The sequence below is a fragment of the Diabrotica virgifera genome, chromosome 7 (assembly GCF_917563875.1).
Source record: "Diabrotica virgifera virgifera chromosome 7, PGI_DIABVI_V3a".
Lineage (NCBI taxonomy): Eukaryota > Metazoa > Arthropoda > Insecta > Coleoptera > Chrysomelidae > Diabrotica > Diabrotica virgifera.
Window position 1 is genome coordinate 108,678,306 of NC_065449.1, and position 23,301 is coordinate 108,701,606.

Consider the following 23,301-nt stretch of genomic DNA (forward strand, 5'->3'; position numbering starts at 1 on the left):
AACTGAAGAATACACTTATTCAATATTTTTTAAAAATCTACCGAATGGCACCAAACACGACCCGCCAAAGAGGTGGGGTGGGGGGTTACTTTATATATTAAAATTAAGAGGGTTAAATCTTAAATGGGAGACCCCATTTTCTATTGCAGATTTGAATTCCTTGTTTAAAAATAAGTAACTTTTATTCGAGACATTTTTTCGAATTATGGATAGATGGCGCTATAATCTAAAAAACTATTCTTGGAAATGGAAAATTAAATTAAAAATGGACAAGTGCCCACTAAAATGGCCTTTACTTAACTTTTTTTGGTTTTAGGACCTACTCTTCACAGCCCAATAGGTCCCCAAAGCGCTCGAGTGACTGCACATTTAGCATACTTTGCTCCCCTACCATGATATTTTAATCCCCACATTAAACTTGCTATCATGTCCTATGATTTTTTTTTCTGGACATAATACGTGAGGACGTTTAGGTTGGAATAAATTTATGTTCTCGAGAATGAGCGATTTTGGGGAGAAATTCTGAAATAAGTCGACTTTTATTTTAATCGAATAAGGAATCGAATGCCTCATTTTAATCCACAAATGCAAAATGAAGAGGTTCATTGTATTCGTTGCACTTTTCGATAAGTGTCGTTATTGTCTGTAGGTGTTCTATGGTACTATGTCAACAGTCTGGTAACTATCGAATTTATTTTATAGCCTGTTAGTAATTATTTTGGTGAGCATTTTGTACGGATGTGGCAACAAGCTTATTGGTTTGAAATTTTTGCGTTTGTAGTACCTACATATTAATATTAGGTGTATATGTATATAAATAGTATAGGACGCACGCATCGCGTGTATAATATAGGCATAGGACTTCTTTTTGGATTGAGAAAAGGCATTGAATTCGCAACCGTCATCGCTACGGCGAGATATTAGTAATTTATATACTATAGGTTAGTGTTGCCCAAAATCGGTCTTGGTCTTGTTATTGGGTTTTCGCAAGACCAAGATTAAGACCAAGACCACCTAATTTTAGCAAGACTTAGCGTGCAAGATTCAAGCAAGAACAAGACTAAGCCTGCGAGACTCTTGCGTCTTGCGGTTATAACTGAAGGTCGTTTTAGGGAGTATATAGGAGAATAAATTATTTTGCACATTCTTTAACAGCAGACGATTTCTTTGCTCTGAACTTAATGGTCCAGGTTTTTGGTACGAGTGTACCAATCAAACTGTGTTTTTAAATACATATTTTCTTAACATTCTGTTTTTAATTCTTTCGTTTATGTTGGATAATAAAAAACTTAGGTACATTTTTAACTAGCCATATTTTTCATCAATGGAGGGTGTTTTAAATAAGTATGGTAACCTAACAGGGTAATTCAGGACGAAAAATAATGACAGGTTGATTTATAAACATAGGTATGTCCTATTAGAGGTAAAATTCAATAGCTACACTTTGTACTTGATGAGTTTATCCATGAACACAATTATTGGATATTGAGAAGTTAATGAATTTATCTCCATAAAATATTATGACGTTGGGATTCAAAATGAAATAGGTAATGAATACAATGTTAATAAATAATTATTGAGTAAATAAGTTTATAAAAAACAGTTGCCTCTATAGAAAATCACATGTGATAGAAACAGAAGTAATGTTATTGTTAATATCAACATCCATTTTATATTATATAAAATATATACAAAGGTACCTATACAAAATTTTGCTGACTTACAACTACTAACGATCAAAAATAACAGTCTATTATTTAAAAAATGAACAATAAGTTTCTTTGTTTGAAAATAAATGCCATTATTTTCGGCGACAGCCACAAAAATCGCCTGCTTAACTGCAAAATAGATAATGTTACCCATTATGTAAGCGTTGGCTATCTGTTACAAAGGAATTTAAACCCATATTTTTTTAATTAATCGCCGAACAGATAATGCACACGAATAATATACAGTTTCAACAGTACAATATAACACACAAGTCGCCTGCTGAATCGCAAATTAGATTATGTAAGATATTTGCTACAAAGAAATAATTTAAGTTCATTTCTTTAATCAATCGCCGAATAGATAATGAACACAAAAATAATAAACAGTTATGTTTAATAATGTATTGTTTGAAAGATCACTAAATAATATTATGTATTACCGATTCGGCACTCTTGATTGTAAGGAAAAATTCACTAAGGGAAATAATAAGTTTTAATGAGTTTTACCTTGAAACCGAAATTCACAATCATGCACTTAGTGAAGTAAACCATAAATTATCTCAGCAATTAGAATAGAGCCGCAGGTGATTTATTCAGGGCTGGACAGTACCGTATTGAGTTCAAATTGATGAAAATGTCAAAATCTCAAAAAAGTGCACTTTGTGAGTTTTACCTCTAGTAGTAGGGTATGTCCGCAAATGCTTCGTTTCCCAAATAGGGTTATTAAAATTTTTCTCACAAACCGAGGATTTATTTATTGCTCTAAAACCGGTTGAGATATGCAAATGAAATTTGGTGAGTTTTATGAGGTAGTTATTGCGCATTTTTGACATACAATTAAGAATTTAATATTCACCATTGGCATGCATACGTAACATGACCCGTTTGTTTAGAATTACCCCTTAAAATTTGCCATACTTATTTAAAAACACCCTGTATTAATGAAAAACATGGGTAGTTGATAAAATACCTAACTTTTTTGTTATGCAACATAAGCGTATGAATCAAAAACAAAATGTTAAGAAAACATTAGACTATAGTTGGGTTTTAATTTCAGTATTTTATATGCTAGAATATTCCACAAAATGATGCGAACTTTGAGACAAAAACAGTTTGATTGGTATACCCGGTATCCGGTATACAATGACACTTCACCTGTCTAGCAACAATATTTTTCCAGCGATACTGTTAAAGAATACGGCTCTATAGACTTATATATAAGGCTAACAAGTGAGATATTGAAGAGTAAGTTTCACTCTGCTTGTGAAGCAGCTGACGTGCCATCAAATCTGAAACCCATACTGGTCTGTCCAACCCAACGTAGTGGATAAAAATTAGAACTGGCATTAACATACTGTGCAGATCTGTCACCGAATTGAATGCTTTTTTAATCACAGATAGTGAATAGCAAATACACTAAAAAATGCATGTTTCTAATAAACTTTAGTTAGTTAGAATATGGGCACGGATCACTTACACCGTGAATTCAAACCCCACCCGGTGTCAGATATTTATTAATTTGGTTGGTTTTTCCTATGGCTATGATATTCAATCTTAAAATGTACCTACTCTGTTACGTTGTTCTAAGATATGCAATATTCTAATGGGCAACTGCGAGACTTGCAAGACTCTTGCTGCAAAACCAAGACCAAGACCAAGACCGGGAGCGCAATACCAAGACCAAGACCAAGACCAAGTGTACTGGCGCAAGACCAAGACCAAGACTATCTAAGTCTCGTCTTGGTCTTGCATTTGGGCAACACTACTATAGGTTGAATTGGTTGGAGGAGGGATAGAGTGTGTACTCGAAGGAGCTTTTGAAGCAAGCGCATAAGGGGCCACACGGTCCCTACTCCAATCATTATAAGTGATTAGTGTTTAAAGTATTTTTGAAGTGAAAACTTCTGTAGCGATTTTGTGCACTTTCTGGATGGGGAAAAGCATTGAATTCGTGACCGTCATCGCTTCGCCGAAATAAATTCTGTACGTTTATATATTATGTGTATGTACATATAAATAGTATAGGATGCACCCAATGGGTATATAATGTAGGTCTATCACTTCTCTTTGGATGGGGAAAAAGCATTGGACTCGCGATCGTTATCACGGCAGATATTAGTAATTTATATAGGTAATACTATAGGTTGAATTGCGTATAAGTTCGACCGAAGTTATAATGGTTGGAGGAGGGCTATTTTTTTTATTTTCCTATTATTGTACCGTAAGACTCGAATTCTGGATAATCAAAAACAAAATAGAAACATTCTTGATCAAGGTGAAATGGTAAATTCACAGATTTTAAAATTGTTTATACAAAAGAGCATTTATTGTTTAAACCATTAATAAACACGAAGTAGTTTTCAATCCTAATAGTAAATTATTAATATTGAAAATATTAAAAATATTACTAAAAGATTTTTAAATTGAAAACTTATTGGTACACTTTCCTGGTGACACCTCCAAGACTTCTACAATTTGCAAGTCAAATGGATGCTGCAGTGAAGACGAGAGGGAAGAAATTCTACACTATGCAATTCACATCCCCCGTCTGCAGCTGGTAAAGTTCCAACGGAAAAATGCACCTAGTTACTCTACGGAGTAATACGACTATAAAATAAAAATGTATACCATTTTTATTCAGTTGCAATGCGAAGGCAAAACAATCCTACTTTTCAATTAGAATACGAAGTGCAGTCTAGTCCCTTGAATCGCGATTTTCGGCTCTTATTGGAGCCTTCATCGGAAGGAACGTAGGCACTGTTCTCCATATTTTAACTGATTCGCATCGAGAGGTTTTCCCACCCATTGCAACTGAAGTGATGATAGTAGGTGGCTAGCGCCATCTGGCATTGAAAGACGAAGTAGTTTTCAATCCTAATAGTAAATTATTAATATTGAAAATATTAAAAATATTACTAAAAGATTTTTAAATTGAAAACTTATTGGTACACTTTCCTGGAGACACCTCCAAGACTTCTACAATTTGCAAGTCAAATGGATGCTGCAGTGAAGACGAGAGGGAAGGAATTCTACACTATGCAATTCACATCCCCCGTCTGCAGCTGGTAAAGTTCCAACGGAAAAATGCACCTAGTTACTCTACGGAGTAATACGACTATAAAATAAAAATGTATACCATTTTTATTCAGTTGCAATGGGAAGGCAAAACAATCCTACTATTCAATTAGAATACGGAGTGCAGTCCAGTCCCTTGAATCGCGATTTTCGGCTCTTATTGGAGCCTTCATCGGAAGGAACGTAGGCACTGTTCTCCATATTTTAACTGACTCGCATCGAGAGGTTGCCTACGTTCCTTCCGATGAAGGCTCCAATAAGAGCCGAAAATCGCGATTCAAGGGACTGGACTGCAGTCCGTATTCTAATTGAAAAGTAGGATTGTTTTGCTTTCGCATTGCAACTGAATAAAAATGGTATATATTTTTATTTTATAGTCGTATTACTCCGTAGAGTAACTAGGTGCATTTTTCCGTTGGAACTTTACCAGCTGCAGACGGGGGATGTGAATTGCATAGTGTAGAATTTCTTCCCTCTCGTCTTCACTGCAGCATCCATTTGACTTGCAAATTGTAGAAGTCTTGGAGGTGTCGCCAGGAAAGTGTACCAATAAGTTTTCAATTTAAAAATATTTTAGTAATATTTTTAATATTTTCAATATTAATAATAGTAATATTTTTAATATTTTCAATATTAATAATTTACTATTAGGATTGAAAACTACTTCGTGTTTCAATACCAGATGGCGCTAGCCACCTACTATCATCACTTCAGTTGCAATGGGTGGGAAAACCTCTCGATGCGAATCAGTTAAAATATGGAGAACAGTGCCTACGTTCCTTCCGATGAAGGCTCCAATAAGAGCCGAAAATCGCGATTCAAGGGACTGGACTGCACTCCGTATTCTAATTGAAAAGTAGGATTGTTTTGCCTTCGCATTGCAACTGAATAAAAATGGTATACATTTTTATTTTAATTAATAAACAATTAGCGGCCAAATCTGTGAGTAGAACTCTAACAACCAACAAAAAAGTTTTTGAAAAATATAAGCTTATTTGATTTTTTCCGAAACAATGCAAGCTTTTGATCAACATTGACTCCCTTACTACTGAATTTTTGATTTTTGTGAGTGCTAATTTTACAAGATATTCACTCTCGACTTCCAGGACCGACTCTTTGCAATCACATACAATACATTATTGTATGTAGATATGGACAATATGGCTGTGGACAATAATTATTTATACAATTAAACATCTTCATATCCTGTTTTAGATCTTACTCTTCTTCTTTCCTTAACGTACTTCCTTAACACCCAAAAATTAAAACCAAAAATTCTAGAAAGGAAGCGAGAATAAGAAGAAAACAAAAATAATTACACATTTACAATCATACAACAAATGAGCAAAAAGTTATTATACTTTTTGCAAACTTATTGCATCTTTCATATTTTTATTTACAATATAAAATTGATCTTTTCTCCCAAATATACATCGGATTGCTATGATTGATTGAAGTATACCCGTAAATGGCAGCAGTAGGTATGATCCAATTGCAAGCAAAATGACTTTGATTATACCAAATCTTCTGAAGTCAAAAGATTTTACAACACCAAATATGTAAGTATAACTAAAAACAGAGGCTGATGATGCCTTCAAAACATTTATGATGGGATGGGTTGGTAGAGGAAAAAATGGTAATACTAAACAAGAAACTAGTATTAAAGGTGCTGCAAAAACAGGAAAAGATGAAAAGTATAACATCAACTTGTTCTTTGGTGAGATTCTCGAAGATTTAAGAAGTAAAAGCAGTCCCTGGCTCCAACGTGTTCTTTGCTTTATGAAGTCACTAAGAGTAAATGCTGATTTTTCAACCATTAGGCCTTGAATGAAGTTAAATTTATAACCTTTTCCGGCAGCCGTAGTTGCGAAGAAGTTGTCTTCGGCAATGCAACTTTCAATACCATGATCAAATGACACTTCTCTTTCAACGCTGTTCTAAAACACAAAGAAAATAAAAGGTAAATATTTATTTTTGTGTAGTGTATAGTATATTAAAGTGGTTCCGAAGAAAGTGGTACAAAAATTAAAACTAATTCGGAGGACAGTGACGTTGATATCTGTTTAGGTTAGCTACACATTGGTATGTCATTATCACAAACAAGCCAGTCTTTGCTCCATAATGTTATTGAAGCTCCTGACTGCACTTTTGAATCTTGAACAACTTGAAGTCTTATCTTATTATGAATTATTTTTTGATAATTTTCTGGTCAAATACATGGTTAAAGAAACCAATAGATTTACGACACAAGAGCCAGCATCAGATTCAAGATTATGGTTGCCAGTTACTGTTCCAGAATGACATCTTTTTATTGGAATGAAATTTTTTGTAGGACTTGTCACAAAACCTGAGAAAAGAATATACTGGATAACTTTAGAAGTGTCTGAAAGACCGATATTCTCGAAGCTACTCTCTTACAGAGGTTATTATGAAATTCAAAAGAAAGGGCCTAGCCGGGTAAGATGATGAAAAGTGCCCCCAACTTGATTCGAATTCCATATAGGTCACCGTTTAGCATATATAGTAAAAAGAACTTTCTAAAATTTTTAGCCCCCTAGGTGGTCATGTGACCCACCTAGAGCCTAATTAGGGTTTTTATGCTTATATTTTTTATCTCAGCCGCATCGAGAACTAGCGAAAAATTTGAAATAAAAAAGTTGTAAGATTTAAAAAGTTCTGTCCGATTTTTTTTTGTTTTTGGCGGGAAATTTAAATTTTAGAACGATTTTAAAATTTTAAAAGGTACGTATCGGTAGAATCGGTAAGGTAGAATCGGTACGTATTTTCGGCTGCAATGCTATTCAAATTGGAATTCATTTTTTTCGAATCCTGAGAAAACTAAAAAGTGTTTTTGAAGAATTTAAACGCAGAATGAAAGATTACGTTATTAGCGAGGGACGTAAGTCCCTGAGAACTTCTATAATGTTTATTTTAATAAGTTACAGGGGTGAAAAACTAAGAGAAAATGTAGTGTAATTTTTAATTTCAAATATCTCATTCGAAAGAAACTTCTTATATATTCTAAGGGACTTTCGGCCCTCGATAATAATTTAGTCTTTCATTTTGTGTTTAAATTTTTTAAAAATATTTATTAGTTTTTTCAGGATTCGAAAAAAATGGACACCATGTCCGTGGAAATCGAACATTCGCTATCTTTGTCATAGAACGCAGTCATTCGAACATAATGTTATGAGAAGACTCAAGACAGTGACAAGTAGAGATGTGTCCGACCCGCTATTTTGATATAGCAGTAAAATCTGATACTGCTTTTTAACGCTTTTTTCGCTTACGATGATAATAAAATCAATCAAAGACTTGTTTATTAAATAGTATTGATAGTGTATTTGAAAAATAATAATTGATTTAAGGCGTACAATTAATTAAAAGTTATTTATTGTTTATATATTATTTATGGAAAATCCAAGTATTTCAAGTCATTAAAGTTCAAATAAAAGTATTATTTTCTAAGAGTTTGTTCCGATAACCGTAAATAGGTACGAGTTTAGCTATAAAGTAAAGTGCCCATGGTGGCATAAAATGTAGTAAATTCTAAAGCTTCAAGTACGTACTACATTTTTGAAGTTTTCACTACACTTAAAAACCATTTGATTTTCTCCGTAGTATTTGCTACTATTTACCAGCCTACATAGAAAAATGTACTACGCTTTTGAATTATGTGCTTGTTTAGTAGTATTTTGGTTCAGTTTAAGTGAAGTTGTTTGGTGGACGTCTTCGGCGTAGGTATTTTTTTGTTACAATATTGCAGCATTTATGAATGTGTGTCATGCTTGTTTTGGGGTCATTCTTTTATCAAATAAAATTTAATAATCTTGAAGAAGATTAACAAATAACATTTGTTCATTTTTATCCTCGCGTAACTCTTTTGTCGCTTCGGATCTGAGTCACTCATTTTTACTCATGTACAATTCTAATAATTTGGTACGTAAAAATGTGAATTCACAAATTACAAGCACATGGAAAACTAATTCCATCACTATTGGTGTAATGCAGACACGACTGGCGTTACGCTTTGTAGTAGATACTTCTGTTCAGTAGTAGGTACTTCTGTTGTGTAGTAAGTTCTTCTCAACAAAAGCACCTACTTTTATGTAAAAGAAGATGCTACAAAGTAGTGACTATTTTCTGAAGCAATAGCATCTACTACGTTTTAAGCATTCCGCCCATTTTTTTGAGTGAATTATTAAATGTTGGCTTAATTTTTTTTATAAAGATGATTTTAAGATTTTATAATTAAAGGCTTCGCTTTTTACGGAGAGTTTTAACGCTTTTCTCTCAAAGAAAAATAATAAAATGATATTACTCTGAATTAGCATCATCTAACAACATAGTTATTAATCAAATTTTAGACCAACATCCAAACAATGTCACAATATACACTGATGGATCAAAAAACACTGACAACACAGGTTGTGCCTTCGTAATACCTAAACGTATACAAAAACACTATAAGCTACATAAAAACACATCTATCTACACAGCCAAGGCAATAGTAATTCTAAAAGTACTAGAATATGTACAACGGGAAGAGGAACAGAATGCCATTATCTTCTCCGATTCACTTTCAGTTCTTAAAATTTTAAAATCCAACTCAAACACAACAAATGATATTATCTTTAACATCCAAACAATTATTAAAAAATTACAAGATCAAAATAAATTTATAAAATTCTTCAGGGTTAAAGCACACGCAGGAATAGCAAACAATGAAATTGCAGATAAAATTGACAAAGAAAGCATAGAAATGGGGAACTGATAAATTGCCAATTAACTACGGATGAACAAATAAACATATCAAAACATAAAATGATAAGAAAATGGTCCTACTTGTGGCAAGAATACGCCTTTACAAATCTAACACGTTACACCAGACTAGAAACCAAATTGAGTAAAAAACCTTGGTACAATAAGTTCGATTACAATCGCAAAAGCATAACCACTATTAGTAGAATGAAGTTTGGTCATGCATGTTATCCAGCACACTTACATAAAATCAAAATACTTGAGAGTGATCTTTGTGAAGTTTGTAATAAAATCGGTTATCTGGATCACATATTTTGTGATTGGCAAAAATATAGGGCTCAATCCAATGAGCTGTTCAGAAAAATTCTACAATTGAACATTGAAAGCCCATATAACATAATGTATCTTCTTGCTTTAAACAGAAAAGAAATTTACGACTGTTTGTTATATTTCGTCGGAATAACAAAAATACAAATTTAATATTACCTTTTGCTGCTACCTTATGTCTTTCCTTAATGTATATGTTACAGTTCAAGTTGATTATCCAGTTGGAGTTGACTCCAACTAGTTGGAGTCAACTCTAACGGCTGGTTTCAGTAAAAGTTGATTACAAATATAAAATGAAGATTTATATTCAACATTTACTAGTAAAAGTAGACTCCAACTAGGAAAAGTATACTCTTCCCAAAGCCATTTAGTAAAACTAGATTCTGATTCACAAAAACAGCCGATTCTAGAAATTAAATGTTACTGAATATGTTCAAAGTAGTCTAGGCTGTATCGTCGCCCCCGTTAGGTAAATTACTCCGATTCGAAATTTTTGCACAAACTTACTCAAAAAGAGGTCCTTATAACAAATCTACTGGGTGCCAGGCAGTACCTTGATCGATAAATTGTTTAAACAATTCTTTTTAGACAAATTCACAAAAATAATTTTTTCACTTCGAATATTTTTTTTAGATCGTTTGGGTTATTTTGAGCAAAAAAAAGGTATTTTGTGATTTTTCTCTAAAATTGATGGTTGTCGGGTTATACGCGATTTAAAATTTGAAAAATGCGCAAATAGCCATTTTCAAGGCTTAATAACTCGGTTATAATTTATTATTATGAAAATCAGAAAGTGACCAAATCAAAGTTTATAGCCCCCTCTACAAGATCCAGCTCACAATAATTATCTTTAATCGAGTTATTTAACCTAGAAAATGGTTATTTTGGCGTTTTTCAAATTTTAAGTAGCTAATAACTCGACAACAGTCAATTTTAGAGAAAAAAGGCCAAACGGATCTAATCATTGTACGAAGTGAAAAAATTACACACACCGGCAAAATTAGCCGAACACCTTAAAAATGGGACATGTTTGATGTCTCGAATTTCCTAAACCTGTTGTCCGATTTAAGTGATTCTTTTAGTAAGTTATAGCCTTATTAGTTAAGAATATCGGTGTAATAATATTGTTGCTAGACAGGTACATGTCATTTTATACCGGATGTTACAATCATCTGTCTTTTTTTCTTAAAGTTCGGAACACCCTGTGGAATATTCTAGTATATATAATATTTTAAAATTAAAACTCGATTGTAGGCTTTCTTAACATTTTCTTTTTTGATTCATTTGCTTATGTTGGAAAATAAAAAAGTTATGTGCTTTAACAACTAGCCATGTTTTTTTTCAATAAATCCTCATAGTAGGGGAGGAAAGTCTGCTAAATTTTCAGTTTGTACAGATGTCTCCTATTTAAGATTTTAAAGTAACCCCCCAGCCCACCTCCGTCGGGATCGTGTTTGGTGCCATTCGGTAGATTTTTGAAAACTATTGAATAGGTGTATTTTGCAGTTTTACGATCTGATGTTCATTTCGCGAAATATCGCAGTGTTCGTATTTAAAATTTTTAATTTACCCCCTCCCCTCTCCGTGGGGTTTCACGAACCGCCACGGAGGTGGGGTGGGGGATTTAATTTAAAATCCCAAATAGGAGCCCCCAATTTTTATTGCAGATTTGGATCCTTCACGTAAAAATTAGCAACTTTTATTCGACACATTTTTTCTAATTATGGATAGATAGCGCTATAATCGGAGAAAAATGATTGCTTCAAATGGAAAATTAAATTAAAAAATGAAAAGTCCCCCAGTTTATGGAAAATTTTACTTAACTTTTTCTGATTTTAGCACATACTCTTCACAATCCAATAGGTTCCAATAAAGCTCGAGTAACTGCAAATTTAGTATACTTTCCTCCCCTACTATGAGGATTTATTGATGAAAAACATGGATAGTTCTTAACGCACATAACTTTTTTATTATTACACATAAGTAAATGAATCAAAAAGAAAAATGTTAAGAAAGCCTAAATCTACAATCGAGTGTAAATTATAATATTTTACATGTGCTAGAATATTCCACAGGGTGTTCCAAACTTTAAGAAAAAACACAGCATGATTTGTACACCCCGTATAAAATGATATTTACCTGTCTAGCAACAATATTATTACAACGATATTCTTAAATAATACGGCTATAACATACTAAAAGAATCATCCAAATCGGATCAGTGGTTTAGGAAACTCGAGACATCAAACATGTCCCATTTTTAAGGTGTTCGGCTAATTTTGCCGGTGTGTGTATTTTTACGAATTTGTTTAAAATCTTTGTTTATCGCCAAACGTCACTAAAATCATTCATTATTGTACTCATTTGCCCTCATTTTCGACAGTAAAGTAACACTTTGTTGTATTGAAAGAAGAATGTTACTTTACCTGCCGCGATAATTAATCAAATTAACCGAGATTGAATGTAAGTGGTCAATGGCAGCAATCGATTATTTATTTGAGTGAAATTAAAATTTATTTACTTTAATTATTAAAAATATTGTACAAAATTTATCTTATTATTGATAAGATTTATGCCAAAAAGTAAAATTCTGTAGTGTTTCCAATTATATTCATACAAAGTAAATCAAAACTTTACAGATTTAGTAATTAGGTAGGTATACAATATTGATAAAACTATCGATTAAACATCAAAACCGGCCATCATGCAAAAGTCATCTGTGATTACTGTCATTACTGTCATACGAATTTTTTATTTCGTCTAAAATTAAAAAAATTTCCTGAAAGTTGTAAGTAAGTGTTAATGTTTTTTATGATTGACGATACAATTTTGTACGCACCACCTCAATACTCTTTATCGAACGCGTCTGTTCCTCTGCTCGTAATATCAGACTCGTTCGATAAAGTGTCACTTTACTGACGGACTTTACTGAAATTGGTTAAACAATTTTTCGACCGCGGTACCGCGTGACACCCTGTGTATTTGTTATAAGGATTGTTATACGGATGTATTTATTTGAGTAAGTTTGTGCAAAAAATCGAATCAGAATAATTTACCTAACGGGGGCGACGTTACAGACTATACTAATAAGTGTTGAAACGGTCAAAACAAAGAAATGTACACTCATTAAAAATGCACTTGAGATTCTCGTTTAATCAACATTTATTGAATCGATCCAGGAGGAGTCAACTGCAACTAGTAAAAGTTGATTTAAATTTTTAAAATCAACTTTTACTGCTCGTTTCAGTTGGAGTTGATCCAACTAGTTGGAGTCAACTCTAACTGAGAATCAACTTGAACTGTAACATATATATACCTTATCTATCCGAGGCCTACTTTGATCGTTCATAAAATGATGTCTATTAAGCTAGAAAGACCATTTCATAAGGGAGCCATAAGACACACCACATATTTTTTTGCTATTTTATTGCTAATTTATTACGCAAATTAAAAATTTATTGCTTCATCCCCTTCAGAGAAACAGGTGGCCATTCCAGCTTAATATTAAGCTAGAAAGGCCAACATTCGTATATCCGGAACGCAAGTAGATAGAGAGTTGCTTCCGGCGGCCTATTTTATTGCTAATTAATTGCTAATTTATTACGCAAAACAAAAATTTATTGCTTCATCCCCTTCAGAGAAACAGGTGGCCATTCCAGCTTAATATTAAGCTAGAAAGGCCAACATTCATATATCCGGAACGAAAATAGATAGAGAGTTGCTTCCGGTGGCCTATTTTATTGCTAATTAATTGCTAATTTATTACGCAAAACAAAACTTTATTGCTTCATCCCCTCCAGAGAAACAGGTGGCCATTCCAGCTTAATATTAAGCTAGAAAGGCCAACATTCATATATCCGGAACGAAAGTAGATAGAGAGTTGCTTCCGTCGGCCTATTTTATTGCTAATTAATTGCTAATTTATTACGCAAAACAAAAATTTATTGCTTCATCCCCTTCAGAGAAACAGGTGGCCATTGCAGCTTAATATTAAGCTAGAAAGCCCAACATTCATATATCCGGAACGAAAGTAGATAGAGAGTTTCTTCCGGTGACCTATTTTATTACTAATTAATTTCTAATTTATTACGCAAAACAAAAATTTATTGTTTCAACCTTTTCAGAGAAACAGGTGGCCATTTCAGCTTAATATTAAGCTAGAATAGCCAACATTCATATTTCCGGAGCGAAAGTAGATATTAGACCAGGGCGGATCTGTAAAAATATTAGTACATTTGGACGTTGAGAGTTGACTCAAATTTTTTTGCAGAAATTGCTTGAAAATAACTCAAATAATAATATTTGAGTTATCCTCCCTCTCAAAAAGGTCCGGAACATTGTTTAAATAATCAAAATGTCAAAAAATGAAGGAAAAATTCGATTTTTTTCTTCGTTTTTTGATTATAACTTTAAAAGTATTCATTTCCGAGAAAAGTTGTACTGACATAAAAGTTGCATAATTAGATTTTCTACAATATAGAATTGGTTGTTAATTTAAAAAATAGTCACCCTTGTTGCAAAATAGCAATAATTGCGAAAAAAACTATACAAAAACCAGTATTCGCATTTTACGTTTTTTCAACCACTTATGCTACACTTAGGACCTTCATATTTCACTCAGAAAAACTTTATGATACACTAAAATAATACTGTAAATTTGATTAAGATCGGTTTAATAAATTTTGCAAAATAAATTTTGCAATCCAGCTTTCGCAAAAAAAATTCGTTTATTCAAAATGTTACAGGACTGAAAATAAAGCAGATAGCAAATTGAATTTTTTTTTACGTATAGAAGTGTACTGTACCTTTTATTTGCAATTTGCAAAATTAAAATCGATTAACTACCACGGCGTCAGGAATTTTTTTAAATAAACATTCATTATTGGGCTACGCGCAGGACAGCGGATAGTTTGCTCTGATTGGGCATTTCAATGACCTTTAATAATGATTAATAGATTTTAATTTTTATTACATTTCGATATAAATAAATAAATTTGTTTATTGCAAAATAAAAACGCATACTTTATCCTTTAAAATAACACTTTTTTTAGCAAAAACTTTCTTTGTTCATATATTTTAACTTAGAGACTAAAAGTTTATTATTTTTAAACATATGCAATTGTTTAAACAATATTTCACAAACAATAATAAAATTAGTTTGATTTTTGTGGAATTAAAATATTAAAATACAACAAAATATAGAGTAAGAAAATAATATATTAGATAAAGATTAGAAGAAATTTTGGTGGAAATCAACTTGTGTGAATCGAACACCGCTGTCCTGCGCGTAGCACCAAAAATTAATGTTTATTTAAACAATTTCCTGACGCCGTGGTAATTACTCGATTTTAATTTTGCAAATTGCAAATGAAAAGTACAGTACACTTCTATAAGCAAAAAAAAATTTAACTTACTATCTGCTGTATTTTCAGTCCTGCAACATTTTTAAAAAATGATTTTTTTTTGCGAAAGCTGGATTGCAAAATTTATTTTGCAAAATCTGTTAAACCGATCTTAATGAAATTTACAGTGTTGTTTTGAGATATCATAATGTTTTATTGGGTAAAATATGAAGGTCCTAAGTGTAGCATAAATGGTTGAAAAACGTAAAATGCGAATACTTGTTTTGGTATGGTTTTTTTCGCAAGTATTGCTATTTTGCAACAAGGGTGACTATTTTTTAAATTTTTAACCAATTCTATATTGTAGGAAATTTAATTATGCAACTTTTATGTCAGTAAAACTTTTCTCAAAAATGAACAGTTTTAAAGTTATAATCAAAAAACCAATAAAAAAATCGAATTTTTCCCCCATATTTTGACATTTTGATTATTTATACAATGCTCCGGACCATTTTGAGTGGGAGGATAACTCACATAATATTATTTAAGTTATTTTCAAGCAATTTCTGCAAAAAAATTTGAGTCACCTCTCAACGTCCATCTCAAAACAGATGAGCCCTGGACTATATAGGTTAGCTTCCGGCGGCATATTTTATTGCTAATTAATTGCTGAAAGATTGAGTTTACAAAAATTTACAAACTCACCCCCTTCAACCCCTACCGTTATCATCATTCCCTGGAATCCACAAAAAGTGAAAATAACCAGTTTAAAGAGCTAAAACCAAGTACGTATTTTTTGCTCATTAATTACTACATGTCTAAGCCAAAAATGAGTGTTTTGCTTCCTCCCCTAACGAGCCACAATGGCTACAGCGGTTTAATACTTAAGGCTGCAATACTCAACACTGCTATTTCAGGAAAGATAGCAGATAGAGGGTCGCTTCTGGCGGAATATTTAATTTTTAATTAATTGCTGAAAGATGGGTTATACCAGTATTTATAAACTCACCCCCTCCAACCCCTACCGTTATCATCGTTCCACGAATTTCACAGAGCGTGAAAATAATCAGTTTAAAAACTTAAAACCAAGTGGGTATTTTTTTTTCTAATTAACGGCTGCAGATCTACGCCAAAAACTAATTTTTTGCTTCATCCCCTAACGAGAAACAATGGCTACTGCGGTTTAATTCTTAAGCTACAATACCCAACACTCCTATTTCAGGAACGAAAGCAGATAGAGGGTTGTTTCCAGCGGCATATTTTATTGCTAATTAATTTCTGAAAGATAAGGTATACAACAATTTGCAAACTCACCCCCTCCAGCCCCCACCGTTGTCATCATTCCCCGGATTTCACAGAAAGTCAAAATTACTAGTTTAAAAACCTATGACCAAGTGGGTATTTTTTTCCTAAGCAACTGCTGCAGGTCTACGCCAAAAACGATTGTATTGCTTCATCCCCTAACGAGCAACATTGGCTACTGCGGTTGAATACTTAAACTACAACACTCAGTTCTCCTGTTTCAGTAACGAAAGCAGATAGAGCGTCGCTTCCGGCGGCCTATTTTATTGCTAACTAATTGCTTATTTATTACGCAAATTACAAATTTAGAGCTTCAACCCCTTCAGAGAAACAGGTGGCTATTCCAGCTTAATATTAAGGAACAAAAGTAGATAGAGGGAAGCGGGTATTTTTTGCTTATTAATTGCTACAGTTTTAAGCCAAAAATGAATGTTTTTCTTCATCCCCTAACGAGCCAAAATGGCTATTACGGTTTAATACTTGAGGTTACAATATCCAACAGTCCTATTTCAGGAAAGAAAGCAGATAGAGGGTCGCTTCTGGCGGCATATTTTATTTTTTAAATTAATTGCTGAAAGGAGGAGTATACCAGAATTTGTAAACTCACCCCCTTCAACCCCTACCATTATCATCGTTTCCCGGATTTCACAAAGACTGAAAATAACCAGTTTAACGACTTAAAACCAAGTGGGTATTTTTTCTAATTAATTAACTTCTACGCAGGTCTACGTCAAAAACGAATTTTTTGCTTCATCCCCTAACGAGCAACAATGGCTACTGCGGTTTAATACTTAAGCTACAATACCCAACACTCCTATTTCAGAAACGAAAGCAGATAGAGGGTCGCTTCCAGCGGCATATTTTATTGTTAGTTAATTGCTGAAATTTGTTGTATATAACAATTGACAAACTCACCCCCCAACCCCAATCGTTATCATTCCGCGGATTTCACAGAAAGTGAAAATTACCGAAAATTACAGTTAAAACCCTAAGACCAATTGGGTATTTTTTTTCCTAAGTAACTGCTGCAGGTCTACCCCAAAAATGATTTTTTTGCTTCATCCCTGAAGGCCATCGCTGAAGGGCAACAATGGCTACTGCGGTTGAATACTTAAGCTACACAACCCTAGTATTTCAGGGGCGAAAGCAGATAGCTGGTCGCTTCTGGCGGCCTATTTTATTGCTATATTATGCAAAATAAAAATTTATTGAAAAAAATGAATAACCATTTTCAATTTCGAAAATGAATAACCATTTTCAATTTCGTTGCAAAACGAAAATACAGCCGAACCATATTCTAGTCCAATCAGAGAGTGCTGCAAGCATCTCTACCGGTCTCGAAACTTATTAGTCTCTCATCAAAAATTTATTGCTTCAACCCCTTCAGAGAAACAGGTGACTATTTCAGCTTAATATTATGCTAGAATAGCCAACATGCATATATCCGGAACGAAAGTAGATAGAGAGTTGCTTCCGGTGGCCTTTTTTGTTGCTAATTAATTGCTAATTTATTACGAGAAATAAAAATGTATTGCTTCAACCCCTTCAGAGAAACAGGTGGCTATTCTAGCTTAATATTAAACTAGAATAGCCAACATTCAGATTTCCGGAACAAAAGTAGATAGAGGGTAAGTATGCAACTTCCTTAAAAAAACGAATTTACTAAGAGAGTTGACCATAATTTTTGTACTTATGCGTGCTAATAATAAGCTGCGAAAGAATTTAAGCATAGGTTTCAAAAAATTAAAGCAAGTGTTGTTTATTTAATTTTAATTTATTTTTTCTTTAATGTACATTAGTAATCTGGGCGCTATTTTTTTTTTCTTTAACGAAAAATTATTTTTCTAGTAAATTATCGAAGCCCATCCAAGATGTGTTTCCTCTTCGATAGGTATAGGTTATGTAGTGACCACCTCGATTTTTATTAAAATCAGACAAACTGGTTCCTCCTACACCAGTGTATCCGATAGCACCCATTAATACTAGCTGATGATCGTCGTCGTGGGGTATGTTTAAATTTTTATGGAGTGTCTTTAATGGTATGGTTTTAATTTCTTCATGTTCATTATAGACTTGAAAAACCGCAACATTGAGAACTAGAACACATAAGTGGTATGTTTTCTCCATCTTCCTCTATGGGGTTGAAGCCTGGAAAATGACAGAAGTAACACAAAAAAAATCCAAGCATTCGAACTCTGGTGCTACCGTAAAATGCTCAGAATGTCCTACATGAGCCATACGACAAACGCGGAAGTCTTTCGGAGGATGAACAAGGAAACAGAGCTTATGATTATAATAAAAAAAAGGAAAATACAATGTTTTTTCATCGTAAGAAATCAAAAGTATGAACTGCTCCAACTTAACGAACATAATCTTAAGCAAAATTAATAGCAAAGGGGACCAGGAAGAAGACGCAACTCTTGGCTTAAAAACCTAAGACAATGGACGAATATGAACAGGATGGCTGCAAATAAGATAAAATGGGAAAATGTAATCGTCAAGGTCCTTAAGGATAAGGCACCGTAAGAAGAAGATAAAATATATGAGTAATTCCACATAAATTCTCTAGATTTCTGTCACCGATTGTGGATTTTTTGAAATTTAGGGGCATGCTTCTGAAACCACTTTTTGTTCGTTCTCTAGGACCTGAAAGTCAAGCTTTTTTGGGAATTGAAATTGAAACTTATGTCGCAATCTGTCCGAATTATCTTTCCTATCCTTGTTTGCATTCATTAAATGCTATTTTGTAAATTGTTTGGTACAATATATCAACACTCTCGATGTAAACTTGCACGCTCAAGAAGATGGCCTTAACATAATTTGTCTAAGTCCAAAGTAACGTTCCTATTACCTATTTTTGAAAAAGAGACAAGTGTATTTTAGCATGTTTTTAAAGCGAAGGAACATTCCTACTAGCTATTTTTGAACAAGTGTATTTTAGAATTTTTGCGTTTTCTGTACTCCGACTATAATTTCAACACAAAAAAAGATACAAGAATGGCATAAACAGAATTTACCTAACACCGTAAGGAACTATCCTATAAGCTATTTTTTTAATGAGAAATTAGAGTATTTTAGCATGTTTTTTTTTTCATGCATAGCATTTTTATGAATTTATTTGTAGGTATTCTGGCGATAATTACAACGATAAAAAGTATCAGGTAGGTAATATTTTCGATGTAAAATTTTACACTGAAAAACATGATACTAACAGAATTTAGCTAAAGCCTGAAGGGAGTTTCCTATAACCAATTTTGGAAGGAGAGATTAGTGGATTTTAAGATGTTTTTTAAGCTTAATTACTTTTTCTACAATCCGTTTTGATGCGCCATTTTGGTGGTGATTTAGTTTGAGATTTTTATCTGAATACAATATTAAGAACAGTAAGGGTATTCTCTTAAATTACTTTTAAGTATAAAAGTATTATTTTTAATCAATTCATCACGAGAACGGCACATGAAGATGGATTATAGAAAAAATCCACTAACATCTACTTTAAAAATAGCTTATATGAATGTTCCTACGAGCATTGTATTAATTATTCCATTAGTCTCATCTTCTTTATCCTGCAATATTAAATCCAAAATGTTACCTGATACTTTTTTTAGGGTTGATATTATGGACAGAGTGCAAATAAATACATAAAAATGAAAAATGATGCTAAACTACACTTGTCTCTAATCTATCCTTCCAAAATTGGTTATAGGAAATGTCCTTCAGGCTTTAGCTAAATTCTGTTAGTATCACGTTTTTCAGTGTAAAATTTTACATCGAAAATGTTACCGACCTGTTATTTTTTATCGTTGTAATTATGGTCAGATTACAAATAAATGCATAAAAATGAAAAAAAACATGTTAAAATACTATAATCTCTCATTAAAAAATAGCTTGTAGGATAGTTCCTTACGGTTTTAGGCAAATTCTGTTTGTACCATATGGAAATGTTTCTTGTATCTTTTTTGTGTTGCAATTATAGTCGGAATACAGAAAAACGCAAAAAAATCTAAAATACGCTTGTTCAAAAATATAGCTAGTAGGAATGTTCCTTCGCTTTAAAAACATGCTAAAATACACTTGTCTCTTTTTCAAAAATAGGTAATAGGAACGTTACTTTGGACTTTAGACAAATTCTGTTAAGGCCATCTTCTTTAACGTGCAAGTTTATATCGACAGTGTTGATATATTTTACCAAACAATTTACAAAATAGCATTTAATGAATGCAAACAACGATAGGAAAGATAATTCGGACATATGACATAAGTTTCGATTTCAGTTCCCAAAACAGCTTGACTTTCAGGTCCTAAAGAACGAACAAAGAGTGGTTTCAGAAGCATGCCCCTAAATTTCAAAAATCCACAATATGTGACAGAAATATAGAGAATTTATGTGGAATTACTCATATATTTTATCTTCTCCTTACGGTGCCTTATCCTTAAGGACGTTGACCATTACATTTTCCCATTTAATCTTATTTGCAGCCATCCTGAATAGTCCTGTGGAGGTCATATTCGTCCATTGTCGTAGGTATAAGGTATAAGCATAAGGTCTGTTTCCTTGTTCACCTTCCGAAAGACTTCCGCATTTGTCGTATGGCTCATTTAGGACATTCTGGGCATTTTACGGTAGCACCAGAGTTCGAATGCTTGGATTTTTTTTGTGTTACTTCTGTCATTGCTCAGGCTTCAACCTCATAGAGGAAGATGTAGAAAACATAGCACATGTATTCTAGTTCTCAATGAGATATCCAGCTGGAGGTTGCATAGAACGTTTTGTATTTTGTAAAACACTGTACGTTCCTTTTCCAGATGTGTTCTTACTTCCAGTGAGTGGTACAAACTTTCATCAAGGTTGCTTTCAAGGTACGTTATTCTTGTTACTCCTCACTCCTTCCAGATCTTTGTTTTGTCACAGTGTGAAAGTCAATGTTTTGTCGACATTGACCTTCACACTTCTGTTTAGGTGCTTGCTAATGACCACCCTTTTTGTCTTTTTTTGTACTGAATTTCATTCCAAATTCTCTACAGGTATTTTATAAAAAACAAAAGTTAATTAATTTACATTCATTGCAGGGGATGTTCTGGTTTTTCAAGTCTATAATGAACATGAAGAAATTAAAACCATACCCTTAAAGACACTCCATAAAAATTTAAACATACCCCGCGACGACGATCATCGGGTAGTATTAATGGGTGCTATCGGATACACTGGTGTAGGAGGAACCAGTTTGTCTGATTTTAATGAAAATCGAGGTGGTCACTATATAACCTATACCTATCGAAGAGGAAACACATCTTGGATGGGCTTCGATGATTTACTAGAAAAATCATTTTTCGTTAAAGAAAAAAAAATAGCGCTCAGATTATTAATGTACATTAAAGATAAAATAAATTAAAATTAAATAAACAACACTTGCTTTAATTTTTTGGTACCTAGGCTTAAATTCTTTGGCAGCTTATTATTAGCACGCATAAATGCAAAAATTATGGTCAACTCTCTTAGTATATTCGTTTTTTAAGGACGTTGCATACTTTATTTTAAATGTACAGATTTTAGAGAATCTGCCAATATTACCATTTAGTTATTAAAAAACGATATACAAAAACTGAGCATTGGGTCACGTGCTGCAGATATGTGATAATGGATATCGACAATTTAACATGGACTCTAAAGTTTAAAAAACTCTACAAATCAATATTGAACTGTACAGATATTCTTAATGAGCATTTAAGAAAATTATAAATGAAATATGAGTGTTGGGTACTGTGGGTTCATTATAAAACTGCAGTAGCCATTCTTGCTCGTAAGGGGATGACGCAAAAAATTCATTTTTGGCGTAGACCTGCAGCAATTAATTAGCAAAAAAATGCACACTTGATTTAAATCTCTAAACTGGGTATTTTCACATTTTGTGAAATTAAGGGGATGAAAATAACATTAGGGGTTGGAGAGGGAGTGTGTGTAAATGCTTCTATACCCCACCTTTCAGTAATTAATTGGCAATAAAATATAGCGCCGCAAGCGACTCTTTATCTACTTTCGTTCCTGAAATATTAGTGTTGGGTATTGTAGCATAAGTATTAAACCGCAGTAGCCATTGTTGGTCGTTACGGGGATGAAGCAAACAATTCCTTTTTCGCGTAGACCTGCAGCAGTTGCTTAGGAAAAAAATACCCACTTGGTCATAGGTTTTTAAACTAGTAATTTTGACTTTCTGTGAAATCCGGGGAATGATGATAACGGTGGGGGTTGGAGGGGGTGAGTTTTTAAATTGTTGTATACCATATCTTTCAGAAATTAATTAGCAATAAAATATGCCGCTGGAAGCGACCCTCTATCTACTTTCGTTACTGAAATAGGAGAATTGAGTGTTGTAGCTTAAGTATTCAACCGCAGTACCCATTTTTGCTGGTTAGGGGATGAAGCGATAAAATCCATTTTGGCGTAGACCTGCAGCAGTTGCTTAGGAAAAAAATACCCACTTGGTCTTAGGTTTTTAAACTGGTAATTTTCACTTTCTGTGAAATCCGTTGAGCGATGATAATGGTAGGGGTTGGAGGGGGTGAGTGTGTAAATTCTGGTATACACAATCTTTCAGCAATTAGCAATAAAATATACCGCCGAGAGCTACTCTCTATCTACTTTCGTTCCAGTAATATGAATGTTGGCTCTTCTAGCTTAATATTAAGCTAGAATAGCCACCTGTTTCTCTGAAGGGGTTTAATTTGCGTAATAAATAAGCAATTAATTAGTAATAAAATAGGCCACCGGAAGCGACGCTCTATCT

At 33.2% G+C, this 23,301-nt stretch overlaps 1 protein-coding gene across 1 annotated transcript in view; it reads right to left on the minus strand.

Moving 5' to 3' along the window:
• Window positions 1–6,099: 6,099 nt before the first annotated feature.
• LOC126888325 (beta-1,4-mannosyltransferase egh-like) overlaps window positions 6,100–23,301 on the minus strand; it is a 173,238-nt gene continuing 156,036 nt past the window's right edge. Inside the window, exon 4 of the mRNA XM_050656460.1 lies at window positions 6,100–6,721. Within this exon, the coding sequence (XP_050512417.1) occupies window positions 6,140–6,721 (582 nt within the window). The 3' untranslated portion in view covers window positions 6,100–6,139. The remainder of the gene's footprint in view (window positions 6,722–23,301) is intronic.